The 15647-nt window shown below is 45.8% G+C and overlaps 1 protein-coding gene across 2 annotated transcripts; it reads left to right on the top strand.

The window, feature by feature from the left end:
- Window positions 1-1638: 1638 nt before the first annotated feature.
- Window positions 1639-14515, top strand: DUS1L (dihydrouridine synthase 1 like). 2 transcript variants are annotated; one of them, XM_074921935.1, is made up of 13 exons: window positions 1639-2000; window positions 3528-3636; window positions 4545-4595; window positions 6296-6408; window positions 7181-7263; window positions 7434-7537; window positions 8499-8643; window positions 9244-9340; window positions 9692-9780; window positions 10553-10719; window positions 11280-11317; window positions 13766-13841; window positions 14161-14515. In XM_074921935.1, the coding sequence occupies exons 1-13, from the start codon at window positions 1764-1766 to the stop codon at window positions 14310-14312; spliced, it is 1461 nt and encodes a 486-aa protein (XP_074778036.1). In that variant the 5' UTR covers window positions 1639-1763; the 3' UTR covers window positions 14313-14515. The 2 variants fall into 2 exon arrangements, with proteins under 2 accessions (XP_074778036.1, XP_074778037.1); XM_074921936.1 differs by lacking the exons at window positions 9244-9340; window positions 9692-9780.
- Window positions 14516-15647: the final 1132 nt, after the last annotated feature.

Genomic DNA, 15647 nt, shown 5'->3' with positions numbered 1-15647 from the left:
CATAATGCAAAATCAAATACTGCAGTTGCTTGTTTTGAGAAGACAAGGGCAGAAGTCCTTCACATCCACCCTTCTACATGAAATTGAAGTGGGAGTCTCTTGTCAAGTGATACTCACTTTCCATCCTCCTTTTCAGTGACCTGTTCTCACAGGCTTCTCTACACTATGCTGGTCTTAGTCTCAAGACTGAAAAACTCAGTCCCCTTGTGGCCCTATGAACTTATGTATGCTCACAAACACATTGCTCTTCTGAAATGGTGGGCAGCATACTTTAAATCTGCAATGTAACCTTAATAGGAAGAATGTATAGCACATAGCACATGCAGTCATTAGCATTAAAGCTATTATTTTCCTTTTCTATTCTACCACCTTCCTGAGGGGAAAGAAATACACCTCTCTTGCTAAAGACAATAACTTAAAAAATGCAAGTAGGGTCACAGTTTAACAGAACTGGTGACTTTAAACAGCACTACCAGACAGCAGGAGACAAGTACAACTCAAAAGATTTAAGGTAGAATAGTGATAAAGGAAGCAAGTGTTTTTCTCCTGTGATTAGTTAAGTTACCATAACTGAAGGTCAGACAACTTGCCAGCAAATCAGGGTTGAAAGAAAGGAGAGGAAAAACAAACAAACAAAAAAAAAAACACACCCAAAAAAAACCCAAAAAACAAACAGAGCAGGGAAAGAGTGTTACTGGAGGGTTGGAGAGGCTGCATATTTAAAACAGCGTAAGTGCTTCTTTACGCCTCTGTAAGATAGTGGGAAATGGTAGAAAAGACTCAGAAGAGCTTGAAGCTTAGCTGTTCCTGCAGCAGGGTTCATCGCAGCCTGGGCGCTGGAACGTTCTGGAGGGGAAAGAAACGTGGGCTTTGCCGGTGAACTGTGAAAGGCTGCCGGGGGAGGCTCTAACGCTTACGGAGCAGTTGGACCGTACGTGGAACCCTGCCTAGGGGCTGGCGGTTTGTTGGAGAACGATTTTGAGTTTTTCTCCTTGGTGGAAAAAATATCTAAAGCCCTGTGACTAAGTTACGTGGATGTTTCGGCTGGAGCAGAGCTGCAGCACTTCTGACGTTCGGGAAGGTGCGGGCAGAGAAGAGGAAATCCTGCCCTGCGCTCACCCGGCGGCGCTCAGCGGCTTTACAGAGCGCTGCCGGAGGGTCGCGTTTGTCCCGTCTGTGACTGTTTTCGGTTCAGCCGGTGCGTCCCCTGCCCCGACCGTCTGGCGCCAGGGGCGGGTGAGACGCCCCGGCGCAGCCCGAGCTCTTGTGCGCAGCGGCCGCGTCTCCCGGGCCGACGGGCAGAGCCCCGAACGCGCCCCGGGACTCGCGCGCTCCGCGGGCGGGGCGGGCCGGGGCCGCGCTGCGCCGGGCACGTACCGGCCGCGCCGCGGCGGGGAGGCCGCCTCTCCGGCGGGGGCGCGGGTCCGGGCCTCGGCCGGCGCGGGGGGGGGGGTCCGAGCAGCGGCCCGCAGAGCCCCGGCCAGTGCCCCCGCCACCGCCGCGAAACCGGGGCAGCGCGGCCGCGCCCCGCCGCAGGCCGCAGGCCGCGCCGCGCTTGCCCGAGCTCCTCCGCGCGCGGCCCCCACTGGCGGCGGCCGCGGTTTCCGGGGGGGCCGGCGCGCAGCGCACGGCGGAGCCGGCCGGAGCGAGATGGCGGTGGCACCGTCCGGCCGCCTCCGTGCCCTGCCGGGGCCCAGCCATCGCGCCCGCCGCGGGGCCTCAGGCGGCTGCTGCGAGCCCCGGCGCGGCGGCGCGGGCGGGCGATGCCGAAGCTGCGCGGGGAGGCCTTCTGGAGGGAGACGCTGCGCAGCGCCCACTACGTGGTGGCGCCCATGGTGGACCAGAGCGAGCTGGCCTGGAGGCTGCTGAGCCGTCGCCACGGCGCCCAGCTCTGCTACACGCCGATGCTGCACGCCCAGGTCTTCCTCAGGGACGCCAACTACCGCCGCGAGAACCTCTATGGCGAGGCCTGTCCCGAGGACCGGCCGCTGATCGTGCAGGTGAGCACCGGCGCCGCCGGGGAAGGGCCCGGCACGGCAGGGGGGCGGCGGCGGCGGCTCCGGGAGCGGCGTCCCGGCCCGCCAGGAGGAGCCGCCCCGGGAGCTCCCGGTCGGCGCTGCCGAATGCGCCCTCGCCCCCTCCTCCGGCCCGGCTCCCTTCACCTCCCAGACGTTTTCCGAGTGCGCATGAGTCGCTCTCACCCGCGTTTTACCCTAGAGGGTTCTCTAGGAGGTCAGAAATCGCATTTTCTTCACCTAGATCCCGCTGACAGTACTTAGCTCACGAAGATACGTGTGTTTTTCTGTTTATCCCCTGTCTGACAGAGAGGATTTGGTGTCTTAACCGCGGGGGCCCGGGGCACTGGACTTCTCTCAGGGGGTTCAGTTCTCTGCACCTCATCTTCAGAGACAGACTCATCTTCTAGAGTCAGGGGTTGTTCCAGATCCGATACCCTCGGGGAGGATCACATTTTTGTAGTTCTCTGTAACCATGAGGTCAATGCTTCGCTATAGGAAAAGGATGCAAAGAAGACAAAGATGCACTTGTGCTGCTTCTCCCTGGGTACTGCGTGAGGTTCAGGTACTTTCCTCCATCCCAAAGAGGGGGGGGGGCCTGCGGAGCTGGAGAGTAATGGAGGGAAAGGCAGTTGGCATGAGCGGAGGAACAGCTTGAGTTCCACGTGTGGAGCAGTTAAATGGATGAGGACTTTTCACCCTGGAAGAGAAGTGTCTCCCCTGACTGAGAGGAGAGATGAGAGGAGTCCATGGAAGTATGAGGGATCTGAAGATGACGAATGGGAAATGAGTGTTAAGTAAGGGTGGTGATAAACTGCAAAATTCATTACCATGGGATGTACTGGATGCTGAGGGATTACACGAATTTAGAAAACAAATAAAGAAAAACTCTACTGAGGGTCATTAGGTACAGGAAATACCACTTCTGCTTCCAGAGTCCTTGAAGATGCTTTCCAGCCTCTGCTGTTCCCTAGCTGTCTGTTGTTGAGCATTGTCAGAGCAGGATGAGGTGGAGCTTTGGTCTGTCTCACTACAGCTCTGTATATTCTCCTTTTTCTGTGGGAGGGAGGTTTCTTTGTGAACTCATTTTGAAGGCAGTGGTGCTTACTGGTGTCTGCAAAGTTTGAATTGTCTCAGAACCCAGAGACACCGCAGGTAACTCTTCTGCACCACCTTGATGTATTTAAATGCTACAGCTATTTGCTCTGCGGGGGATGTTAAGAGCTACTCCCTCATATTCTTGGGTACTACATGTAAAATAGTCTACAAATATTTCTTTGCCTCTTGAATGCTCATCTTTCTCATTTTGTCATTTGAAGGTTGAGGATCTTTAGCTGGTAAGTGCGATAGTTTTTGTTTGGGGTTTTTTTGAGTAATGGTGTTTGTTATTATTAACTGTGCGTATTATGCCTGTTTTCCGTAGCAAGTCGTTACTTTATAACTATGTCATAATGTGTTAGTACTTGAAGAAATCTATTGCCTGTTTATTCCACTTTTCTTTGTCTTTCTCAGTTCTGTGCCAATGACCCTGAAGTGTTTGTCCAAGCAGCACTGTTGGCTCAGGATTATTGTGATGCCATAGACCTAAATTTGGGTTGCCCCCAAATGATTGCAAAGAGAGGTATGTGCAAATATGAACCCTGGATAAACAGAGAAATGGTATGTTTCAAAGGTAAACATTGGCAGTAAAACATCACGAGGACCAACTTAAGCCTTGGTGGCAGAGGTGGCTGCAGTAACTGCTGAAGTCAGACTTAGTTACACCTGCTTTAACAGGTAATGCTTTCAGTACCTAAAGAGAAATTCAGTATACTGATAATTCCAACTTTTCGTGAGTGACAGCTTGTGTATGTAGAATATCCTTCAGAAAAAGTATTTATAGCAAGAGCTTGATTTTTCTTTCTGACTTCAGTTGCTCATGTAGCCTCATTCTGCAAAACTGCGTTTAAAATTACATCATGCAGACACTTAGCATCTCCTGTTTCCTTGATACTTGCACAGTTTATTCACATTAATGTATAAAAGGATAACACCTGCTGAATTCCCTAAAGATATGCCAAAGATAGCTGTGTTTGGAAACAAGAACCAGAGCTTGAAAATTTTGAATCTGTTAGGATGCTGAGGAAGGATTTGTTCAGTAACTGCCTGCTCCTCTTCTAAAATGCCTTTCAAAGACCAATAGGAAATCATCAGTGATGTACAGGGCAAATAGATCTTTCAATCTGATCAGGTTTTATCCTGAAGAGAATTTTTAAACACCTGGTCTAAACCCCTGGAAATTGAACTTTGAGCTGCCAGTGTCAATACCACCAGCCTTAGGGAGCAGCAGTGAAGGTGGGGTGTGGGGATTCATTGTTTGATGTCATGGGGAACAGAATGATCCAACTCCTCCAGTTCGGGCAGCCAGAGCAACTCTCTGTCTGCCAGTGAGGCATCCAAGTGTCTCCTTGGATGTGAACGTTTATGAAAGCTGTATGCGTCAGAATCTTACTCCTTTGTACAAGTCTGTCACGTGCCATTTTGTTACAGGTCACTACGGAGCATTTCTGCAAGAGGAGTGGGATCTTCTTCAGAGAATGAGTAAGTCCTTAGAGAGGCCTCACTTCAGTGAGGCAATGAGATGAACTCGCCATTGAGAGGAGGTTTAGGGATTTGGGGGGAAAGGAGGTGCAGCATGTTTCTTTGGGGAGGGTTGTGTTTGGTTTGGTTTTTTTTCTTTCTTACTGTATTACAGTGGGACCCTCAAGATATTTGGTGGTACCCCACTACAAGCTCATGCTAGATCTGCTAAAAGACTTCAGTACCTGAAGCAGACTTCAGGTGAAAGTGAGTCGATTAAGTCCTGATCTAATAATGACTCAGTGGCTCTCCAACTCTAGAAACAGCAGAACTCCCAGTGCCTTTTTCACTGGGAAGTTCTTGGGTGCCAGGAGTTGTGTTTCTGCTTGAAGCCACCGTTGGCCTTTTCTGATGAACTCAGTGTACTCTTTCTGTCCACACCATAGCACCTTGTGCCTCTCCTCTAGTTTGTGTAGGATGCTTTCAGACTATCGGTAGCAGTTTTGAACAGTATCAGATTTTTTTTAAGAAACGCATTTGGAACGGATTTAAAAAGTAAGGTTTTGATCATTGTGTAGAGCTGAGAATGTGCTTTCATTCCACTTTTAAGCAAGTGTCTCGACTGTGAAGTTAGAGTCTTACTTCTGTTTGCATTCCCTGTGGTCCAGGGAATCTTGAATGATGTTTGGCACAAAGACACTGCTGAGAACATGGAAAGATAGACAGTGCTTCCCTGCCCAGCACGTTATGTGGTTGTCAGGGCACTTTTCTTAGGAGTGAAAGATGCAAATCAGAACAGCCTCAAGGTGAGAGGAGAACCCAGGTCATCTAGTTGGGTGAGAACCCAGGCTGTCTAGTAAGAGAATTGTGTTATTAGGATATTGTATGAAAGATGGGCAAAGCTTCCTCTTTCTCCTTCTCCCCCAGCATTCTTTAAAATGATGGAGTACGGTTTTCTGCTTGCACCTTGCTCATTCCTTTGAAAGGGAAGTACCTATCATTAGAGCTCCTAGGATTTGGATTAGGAGACAGCAGGACTTCCTACATGACACGTCCAAGCTGTGGAAGAGAATTTCAGGCACGCCGTTGCTGCGTTCACCTGCTTGGTGTCTTCATTAGCTCCTTTTAGTAGTTTTCCGATCCTGAGCACTGTGTAAAGGCTGTGGGAGTTTAACATGTTGTTCCGGATTTCGCCCAGACTCTGTAACCTACATTTACTACTTAATTGGGTGCACAGCCTACCTCAGCTGATAAGCCTCTGCTTGCCATGGACAAGACTCTACTTGTGATGATCATTTGGGTGATAATTTGGAATGAAGCAAAGCATCTCTTGTAGGAAAAGTGGACAAGCAAGTGTTAATGTTGGCAAAGTAGTATAGGAGTCTGTGATGATAGTAAACCTGTATCAATGATTAAGATTTGAGGGGGGTGGTCCCTGAAGGTGAAGGTTTGATGCAGTGGAAACACAAGGGCTATTAAATGCTGACTATTTTATGCCTTCTTGTTAGCATGCAGATTTTGTGCTTCATGTTTTACTGTTACTTGTTAACTTGGGCAATAAGGATCGCAGAGGACATTGCTGACTGTTTAAGCTGTGAGAACTGCATAGCATTAACTTTTCAGGCTTTTTCCATACTATACCCAGTATCAGGTCTTGAGGAGAGTAGGCACTTTTCATAGCATTGTGCAGCCCACTTACCTGTCTTTTCAATCTTTCCCAGTTTTACTGGCTAACGAGAAGCTCTCTGTTCCCATCACATGCAAAATCCGCGTTTTCCCAGACATTGACAAGACAGTGAAGTATGCACAGATGCTGGAGAAGGCTGGCTGCCAGGTAAGGAGGCAGCTGCTCCCTGTACTGTTGCATTGGACATGTGTCTCTGTGTAAAGCATCTGATGACCAGGTCTTGGTGTACTGTGGAGGTGAATAGGCTGCCTTGTCTTACAGACAGAGAAAATGGGGTGCAGAGAGATTGTATGTACTTGTCATAGGTAGCAGGTCAATAGTATGAGTAATGAGTATGAGCACAAGTAAGACACGATGATTTCAGAGTCTCTCTTATAATCAGTGCACAGTGTGGCATCCTTCACTGTGGTGAGCATCTCAGTCTAACAGTGCTGCAGGAGGCTGTGTGAATGCATGAAATCCACAGGACTATAGAAAAAAACAGTATCAAAAATGACCACCACTGGTGAAGAAATAGGCAGCCTTCTAGGATTTAACTCCAGTTAAACTGGAAGAGTCAGTCTGTAGTTAGAGCCAGCACTGAGCGTATTCAGGCCATCTGCTGAGGAGCAAGCCAGGTTGAGATACCACAGATTCCAGAGTGAATCACAACTGGGAGGCAATGCCAAAGGAAATCTGTAGGCTCGCCCAAGATACAATCTTGTCCTGCTTCAGAATAGCAAGCTGAAAGAAGCCCAAGCCCATGCCATGGTAGGTGAGTTGCTGATGTTCTCTGTGATACCAGAGTCCCTGCACTGTTGAAACAGCAGTGGGAATTCAGTGGCATCCGTGAAGTGTATGGGGTGAAAGGAAGTTTTTGTCGGTGGATTTGTCCCAGTGGTTCATACACATGAAAAGTAAATCTCCCTGTGTGTTCTAGCTGCTGACTGTGCACGGCCGCACTAAAGAACAGAAGGGGCCGCTTGCTGGCGTGGCATCTTGGGAGCACATTCAAGCTGTCAGGTTAGTGAGCAGACCAGTCCGAGTGGATTTCTGCCAACATGCTGCCAAGGTAGATTTTAAGCTGAGTGTGCAGTGGCATTGAAGAACAAACACATTTGTGTGACAGGAGTAGAATTTCTAGCTTGAGTCTAATTCTCAATTTTATGCATCTGTTTTATTCACTGGTATAGAAAAGCTGTAAGCATTCCTGTATTTGCAAATGGAAACATCCAGTGTCTCAGTGATGTGGAAGAATGTATCCGTAAGACAGGAGTGCATGGTGTCATGAGTGCAGGTAAAGAAAATGAACTTCTACTCATAATAGATGAGAATATGAACTGTTTCCTAGTCTTAGCAGTCTCATGTATTAAAGCATACGTCAGACTGACCTGGCGAACAGCTCTGACTGAAAGCTGAGTGGCCATTCTCTCTCCCGTTGCACTGGCCATCTCTCACCAGGGCCGGGAATCACTTAGGGTTTGTAAGAATTGTTGTGTTGGACTTGTAGTACCATTGAGTGGACAGCTCAAGTCTAATTACTTGGCAAAGGCATATGGGACTCCTGTTGCCCTGGAATATTTTCATGACATCTGTTAATCGGTGGAATGGTTTTTGAATGGATATTGATGCAGTGTGTCTGCTGATTAATATTCCTGCAGATGGTTCTTGTCAGGTTGAGATGAGAAAGAATTGGCATTGCTTCCTACAGGAGGAGCTGGGATAGACATCAGGAAAAGCTTTCCATCACTCACACAATTGAAACAATGGAACGTATTTTCTGGGGGATTATAGAATCTTACTTTTAGAAAATACTGGTTAACAAAAGGCTTGTGAAGCTAGTTAGAAAAGCATGGTGAGAAGGAGTATCTGTAAATTTAGGCCAGACAGATGTGAACACAGACATAAGGTAAGACACCCATTGTCCAAGTATTTAACCACTGGGCAACAAAAGCAGTGATTTCTCTATTTATTAATTTTTGTTCTGGTTTTGTGTCAAGATTGGATGCCTTTCTGGAAAATGTACTTTAATTAGATACAAGTTATTTGGCTCAGTTAAGAATTGTATAGTGAAATACAGTATCCTGAGGTCAAGCTAGACTTTTATGGGCCCTGTGTTCCTCTTTGCGAGTACATGGGTGATGTGTCTGTGACTGGCTGGTAGACTCAAAACAGAGCTGATCAAGCTCCAGAGCCTGGATTTTGTTTTCTGTTTCAGTCCTGAAATGAAAGTTTGAGTATTTCTTTTCGTTCCTTAGAAGGTAATCTTCATAACCCAGCTTTGTTTGAGGGCCGAAACCCATTGGTGTGGGAGATGGCTGAGGAGTATCTGGAGATAGTGCAGAAGTACCCTTGTCCATTGTCTTACGTCAGGGCTCATCTCTTCAAGCTCTGGCATCACACGTGAGTATCTCCAGAGAACTCTGAATGTTTTCAGGGCTCATCCTGCTTAGCAAGTGTCCTGCTTTTCTGGACAAGGATTTGTTTGGCCAGAATCAGTATGCTGCAAGGTTTTCTTCTCTGGGCCAAGGCCTTTGCTCTGGACGGTATCTGGGAAACGGGGCCCGGGGAATGAACAAGTCACCACAAGATAAGCTGGGGCGTGAGCTCACAGCACATCAGCTGCCGTGTGGTAACTGCTCACATGCACACACAGACTTATGCCAAACATGAGTTAACTAACTCCTTGTTCATTGTGAGGCAAGCTGTCTTGCATTTATTGCGGAGTAAGAGCATGGCCATGGGCAGTTACTGAGGAGCAGCTGATGCACTGTAAGTTCATGTTAAGCTTATCTCAAAGTACCTTGGTCGTATGCCAAGTATTTATTTGGAAAAGAGGAGCAAGTATGTGTGCTTTTCCCTGGGTTTAGAAGATAAGCTTCTACCAAAGTCAAGTGCAGCAAGAAAAAATCTATCAAAAGCTTTTATAAAGACATTTTTAGTTGATCTCCTCAGTCTAGCAATAATGAATAAATATGACTTGATGTTTGGGATTTGCCTCAGGCTTCAAGTTTACCAGCAGCTGCGTGAAGAATTAGCAAAAGTGAAGACTCTAGAGGGCATTGTAGATGTCAACAGGGAGCTGAAGCTACGATGCCAGGTACCAAGATGGGCCCTAATCTCCCAGAACAACACTGTCCTCACTCGGTGGGAATTTGTGATGTATGTCGTGCAGTTGATGTCCCTTAGTCACCTGAACTTTGGGGCTTACAACCTTGGTATTGGTACTTCACTACAGTAGCATGCTGCCCCTTAAGCCTGAACAACTTTACATGGTATGAAGTTGATCTAGGAGTTACACATCTGTTTCAATTCATCTCTCTTAGTAGAGTTTTTTTGACTGTCAGTAACTGTTAGTTTGAATTCCAATTTGTGGTTTCCTGGAGTTTGAAGTATTATTTAGAGTATTTCCTGAGAACTCCATGAAACTGACTGTAACTCTATGCTGCAGGAAGAAATAGCTAATCAGAAAGAAGGAGAAAAGCCAAAAGAAGGGTTGCCTTTTTTCCACTGGATCTGTCAGCCATACATCAGGCCAGGGTGAGTTATCTGTTCCAACATGGGCAGGTACCCGTAGGCCTTTCCACCTCTACTGTTGTTACAGAGCCATCCAGTTCTGGTCTAGGAGCTTACATTCTTTGAAAATAAGTGAAGACTTTGGATTATTTTTATTCTGCTTTGTTTTTTTCCTGGTTATTGCTTTGTTTGTGGAGATGTTGCTCATTGTATGCATCTTCTCCTTTAGAGCCTCCTCAGATTTCTCTCTCTATGGAAAGTAAAAAACAAGAATTCCACTGCAGCTCAGAAAGAGAACCTGATGTGCAACAAATATGCTACCTGACAGTACTTTATTGTTATTTGTAACACAGATGTTGCTGGCAATTGCCAGGGTCGCAAAGATGGGAACTAAATTGTATTCTATAGAGGATGCTTGTGCTGTATGGACAAGCTTTTCAGATAGTTTATTCCCTTTCTGTTGTGAAAACTGGGCTGAAGAAGAGAACGGGCCTGTCAAGATTTAATACTTAAGTAAAACCTGGGAATAACAGGTTAACAGGTGTTTTAACCAATTTAACTGGCCAACTTTCATTGACTTTCCAACCGATGTATCTGACAGTGTGTCTGTTAACAGCCAATGTTAACAAAGAATTTAGGTGGTTCTATTCCACTTCAAAGGACAATGACACTTCCTTGTAATTTAGCCATGATAGAAAGGGTTACAGTATACCCAGATTTCTGTAAGCCAGAATAGTTGCCAGGGAACACCTAGTTCTCCCCTTCAGCCAACTTATGACGATATTTACTGTTTCAGGCCAAAGGAGAGATGCAAGGAGAATGGAGCCAGTGGGACTGAAAAAGGTGTGAGAGGGAAACGTGCTCTAGAAGAGGAGGAAGATGCAAATTCTGAGCTTCTATCAAAGAACAAACAAAAAAAGAAGTTAAGAAATCCAAATAAAAGCTTTGATCCATCTTTAAAACGTAAGTTCCATATTTCCGTTCCATAAATGCATGGAAAGTTGGTGATACCACATTTGACATAAATTGCCACTGTTTATTTTCTTTGTGTATTTGTAGAAACTTCTTTAAAAAGAGGGAGGATTATCAGGAAATTTTGGCAGTGGGCAATGTGGTTCAAATTATGTTCATTAGTAAAGAAAATAAAGATCAAAGTCATAGCTCACTGATCCACTATGAGCATCTTTTTAAGGTCAAAATGCTTTACAAATGAAATTGTAGCTGTCACTCGTATTTGAAATTGAAATTTCATATTCATTTCAAGCAGATGTCCTCTGTTGCACTTGAGGATTAAAATTTTCTATGTTTGGATTTAGCTTAGAGGCATTTAAAAAGTCAAAGTATCTTCACCTTTGCACTGTTCTTTGAGGTACTCTATTTTTTTTTCAAAAAGAGTCTCTGCTGGACTGGAAAAGCACCAAGCTTTGTCTGATTCTGATATTTTTTTAAATTTACTTTATTCCCCATAAAGATACCGTTGCTGAAATCAGGTGTCTCTCTCTCTCTCTCTTCCTCTCTTCCAGCCAAATATGCAAAATGTGATCAGTGTGGAAACCCTAAGGTAAGTCAGTGCCAATGTTGTAAAGCATTTCCATTAAACGGGAGTGAAGTGACCACGCAGCGGCCAGTGGCTCGGTGTCCGATGGGGATCAGTGGCGCGCGGTGTCCCCTGGGCTCCGTGCTGGGACTGGTGCTGTTCAACGTCTTCATCACCAACACGGACAGAGAAGGCCCCGGGGAGACCTTATTGTGGCTTTTCAGTACTTAAAGGGGGCTTAAAAGAAAGATGGGGACAGGCTTTTTAGTAGGGCCTGATGCAGTAGGACAAGGGGAAATGATTTTAAACTAGAAGAGGGCAGATTCAGACTAGATAATAAGCAAGACACTTCTTACAATGGTGGAACACTGGGACAGGTTACCCAGGAAAGGGGTTGATGTCCATTCCTGGAAGCTTCAAAGCCAGGTTGGACGGGGCTCTGAGCAACCTGATCTAGTTGAGGATGTCCCTGCTCATGGCAGGGGCTGGACTAGATGGCCTTTAAAGGTCCCTTCCAACCCCAACTGTTCTATGACTCTTAAATCCTAAGGTGTCCAGTAATGAACACATTCCAAGTCCTGCTGATACGTAGGGGAAAAAAAAAAAGTCCATACTTACACAAAAGCCTCTCAGCTATTAACTGTGGCCAGTCTCTGAGGTGAAGGTGCTGCACTAAAATCACTGACATATGTAGGTTGAGATCATTTGCCTTCCTTTCCAAATAAGTGCAGACTTAGGGCTGCTGAGGATGTTTATTGCTAAGACAGTTGAGTGAGTTTGGTGAACTTCCCAAGATCTCTTGGAAACAAATCTCCAAACTTCCAGTGATTACACATGTATATTCTACTGTGAAATCAGAAAGAGAACCCCTCTTGCTAGGGTTAGTGGTGGGTGGTTTTCTTCTGAAAGGATTGAGCATTTGAATAACTGGTGTCAGTGGTATACTGGTACAAATACTTAAAACACCGGTGCAGTATGGTCTGTAGTGAGTGTCAGGCACGGTCTGCAGCTCTGGTTTTTGTTGGGTTTGGATCTGTGCTCTTAACCAGAACAAGAATAAGCACCTAGTCATTCTCAGCTCTGTTTTTGATAGCAGATTAACAGCAATGTTCACCATTAAACAAACCAGTTTTTTTCCAGGTGGTGTATAGCATGTATAGTTGAAATTTCAAATATTTGATACTTGGAAAGAGTTCATTGGGCTTTTTTTCTTGTTTTCCCTTGGAGAAGAGCATAGCTGTTTCCTTGACAGGTAGATGCTGCTGAGCTAGGTGAGCAGAGTGTATTTATTGCTGCTAATACACCTGTCCATGCAGATGTACAGTGTAAGATGCAAGGAATAACTTTGTGTTCTAGCTGAAAAAGTGGCATTACAGGTATGGGGAGGAGTCAGGGACACACGTGTGTGGTGTTTTTCTCTCTTGTCACACACTTACAGCACCTTAGACATAGCAGCCATCTGGGACTCAGTTTGGAGCTGCAGCTACAGAAGAAAATGTTCTTCTTGCTGTGTTCATTATTGGGAAAACATTGAGCATGCATTGGCCTGCTTTCAAAGCCATCCTGTTTCACAGCTAATCCAGGTGACAGCTTGGTGTGTCAACCACGATTGTCTGAAGCTGGGCTTAGTCTCATTTTTGTTTTGCTCTTACATCAGTGTAATGTTGCAGGCAGCCCCTGACATCTTGTGACTGGGCCTGTATCCTTTTGTATTTTTCCCCTAGCATGTGTGTTTCTAAGTTATGTCATGGAATGGGGGAGAAAAAAAAAAAAAAAAATTCAACCAAGGGCTGCCTAAACATGAAGGCATTTTTAATTGGGGTGGAGGGAGATACTCTGAACAACAAAACCCCACTTTCCTAAGGGATCACTAAACACCTGTGAGCCAAAGCACCAGACACCAGGTCTATTATAGGCAAGTTGAAGTTATCTAAGACTCACCTGCTGCTGTCCCCTAAGGGTCATGTTATATTTTAATATATGCTAAGGTATATTTTAAGCTGCAAGTAGGGAAGTAATTGCTGTGGTAACATTTATTTTAGGCCTAGCTGCAGATGGCAGCAAGCATGTCAAGCACCGTGTGTCACATAACTCTCACAGAGAACTACAGCAAGCTCATGTGTAACAAATGTCATAATTTGTTCCAGAGTGCTTATGGCACTTGTCTGCTTGTGTTGTGTAACTCGGGCTGCCCAACAGATTACTGATGTTGCAGAAGTCGAATGTGGAATTTTTTTGTTTGCTTGTTTTGTTTTTTGTCCTCTATGTGCAAACAGTTGATAGTTGGGGCTTCCCCACCCCTCATGACATCAGCTCTGTCAGCTTTGTTAGATTCAGGTGTAAATGCCCAAGTACATGGGTTTTTTCCAAAGGTCTGATTGTGCAGAGCTGTATTGTTGTTGCTTATTACAGTAAATAATAATAATTTCATTTTCACTGATACAAGCTTCTTTAACCCCCATCCCAACCCAGGGCAATAAATGTGTGTTTAACATGTGCCGAGGATGCTGTAAGAAAAGAGCATTCAAAGAGACAGCAGACTGTCCAGGTAGGTGCAGCTGCCCTTAAGTCACTGAACAAATGTCTCATCTCCCATGTATGGTCATTCCTTTAATCTCTGGCTTACGGGGTGGGGGGTGTTAAAAGATACATACTAAAATCTAACTAAAGTTTTATAGTACATCTTTAAAGGCTGCTCTGCCTTCTATGTACAGTGTTTCTTCTGCTTCCACAGTCTTGGGATTTACAGTTTCCAGGCTATGAGGATCCATTCTTTGTAACTGTAAGGGATGAGCTGTTCTGTTTACCCGTGCAGTCATCTCATTTCAGGTGTTTTGTTTTTTTTTTCCCCATCCTTGTTTCTTCAGGTCATGGATTACTTTTTAAGACCAAATATGAAAAATCTCTTTCATGGCAGAGTAGTCAAAGAGTAATTCAAACCCCAGAGATCAGTCGGAGAGGAGACGCAGAGGTGGGGGAAGCTGCTGTTCTGAAGGAGGCTGGTGACGGCGCAGCGTGAAGCTCTGGGAGCGAATCGTTCAGGAGCTCCTGCCAGGCCTCTGCTTCCCTGGGCCAAAGAACACGCCGCCTCCAGCTCACCCTCAGCTCTGTGAGCTTATTCCACAAGTTTAAGTTCTGGAAAAGTTTTATTTAAGTAAAAAAGCTGCTTACTCAGGGAATTATCCTGCATTTGAAATAAAAAGGATGCAATTGAATTTCTCATGCTGTGTTTTAAAGACTGAAAATGCTGCATTTTTGGGTGGGGGCAACCTCTATAAGCTGCCATCACAATCTGCCTCTTGTGTGTTCGTTAACCCTTCATGTCTGGTTTTTAATATTGGGGAATAAACGTCTTGTATTAGAACAGCCTTCTGGCACACTAAAAATAGCAGTCAGACTTCTTCAGTAATAGAAAATAGAAAATAGAAAATGTGAGTTTCAGCAGGCCCGTTTCCAATGCAGCAAGGAATCGAGCAGTACTTTGAAAACGTGAATGTAAAACTGTAAAATGTTGCTGTAACTACATCGTGTAGTAACAGTTACAAGTTACATACAGTATGGTAAAGCTTAATGGTCTCCCATGAGCTAAAGGTTGGGGGGAAGAATGAAATCTCTGTTAACAGAGGGGTTGACTGAAACACACTGTTAGAACCAAGTCCATTGACCTTTCCCTGCTCAAAGTCTCATAATTATATGATCATTCTTTCTCCTTCCCACCTGATAAATTCTATGGGAAGTGTGTCAAAACCAGATGCAGGTCTACACATGCAAGACCCCTACCTGGCTTTCACCTTTTCCCCAGGGACTCTGTGTGTCTCCTGGGCACTCGGTCCCTGCAGCCTTCCAGTGTTGGGCGTGCTGTAATGTGTCAGCAAACAAAAAAAGAAGAAAGTCAGTGATGGTATGCAGCTCTTTAATGGACTGAAGAACTGGAAGTCAAGCCATCCCATCACAAGCTAGAATAAATCAATAAAGCATAGCTCAGGTTTAAAAACTTAGCTCCCTCGGGCCTGTTTCCTGAACACAGTTTATGTCGGTGTGTGCTCAGCGATGCTGCTGCTCCCTCCGGCCAGGGCATGCCCCTCCACACCGGTGGCTCCTGGGGGGGCAAAACTGATGGTGCATTGTAGAGCCTGGGCAACGTGCACCCCAGCCACGCTTGGAGCTGGTACGTATGAACAAGCCCTATAGAGCACTAGAGCCTTTAACTGTAAAATCAGCAGGTCTTAAACTACTGTTCCTTCAAGGGAAGTGGAGAAAAGTGGAAAGGAAGAACTAAAAGGGGGGGGGGGGGGGGGGGCATGAGTATGATAAAGAAGGGAAGAGGATGTGGGGCAGGGGGAGGATGGCAGAG

Source organism: Athene noctua, chromosome 18 (genome assembly GCF_965140245.1).
Source record: "Athene noctua chromosome 18, bAthNoc1.hap1.1, whole genome shotgun sequence".
Classification (NCBI taxonomy): Eukaryota; Metazoa; Chordata; class Aves; order Strigiformes; family Strigidae; genus Athene; species Athene noctua.
The sequence above is the reverse complement of the archived record's forward strand: the minus strand, read 5'-3'. Positions and strand labels throughout refer to the sequence as shown.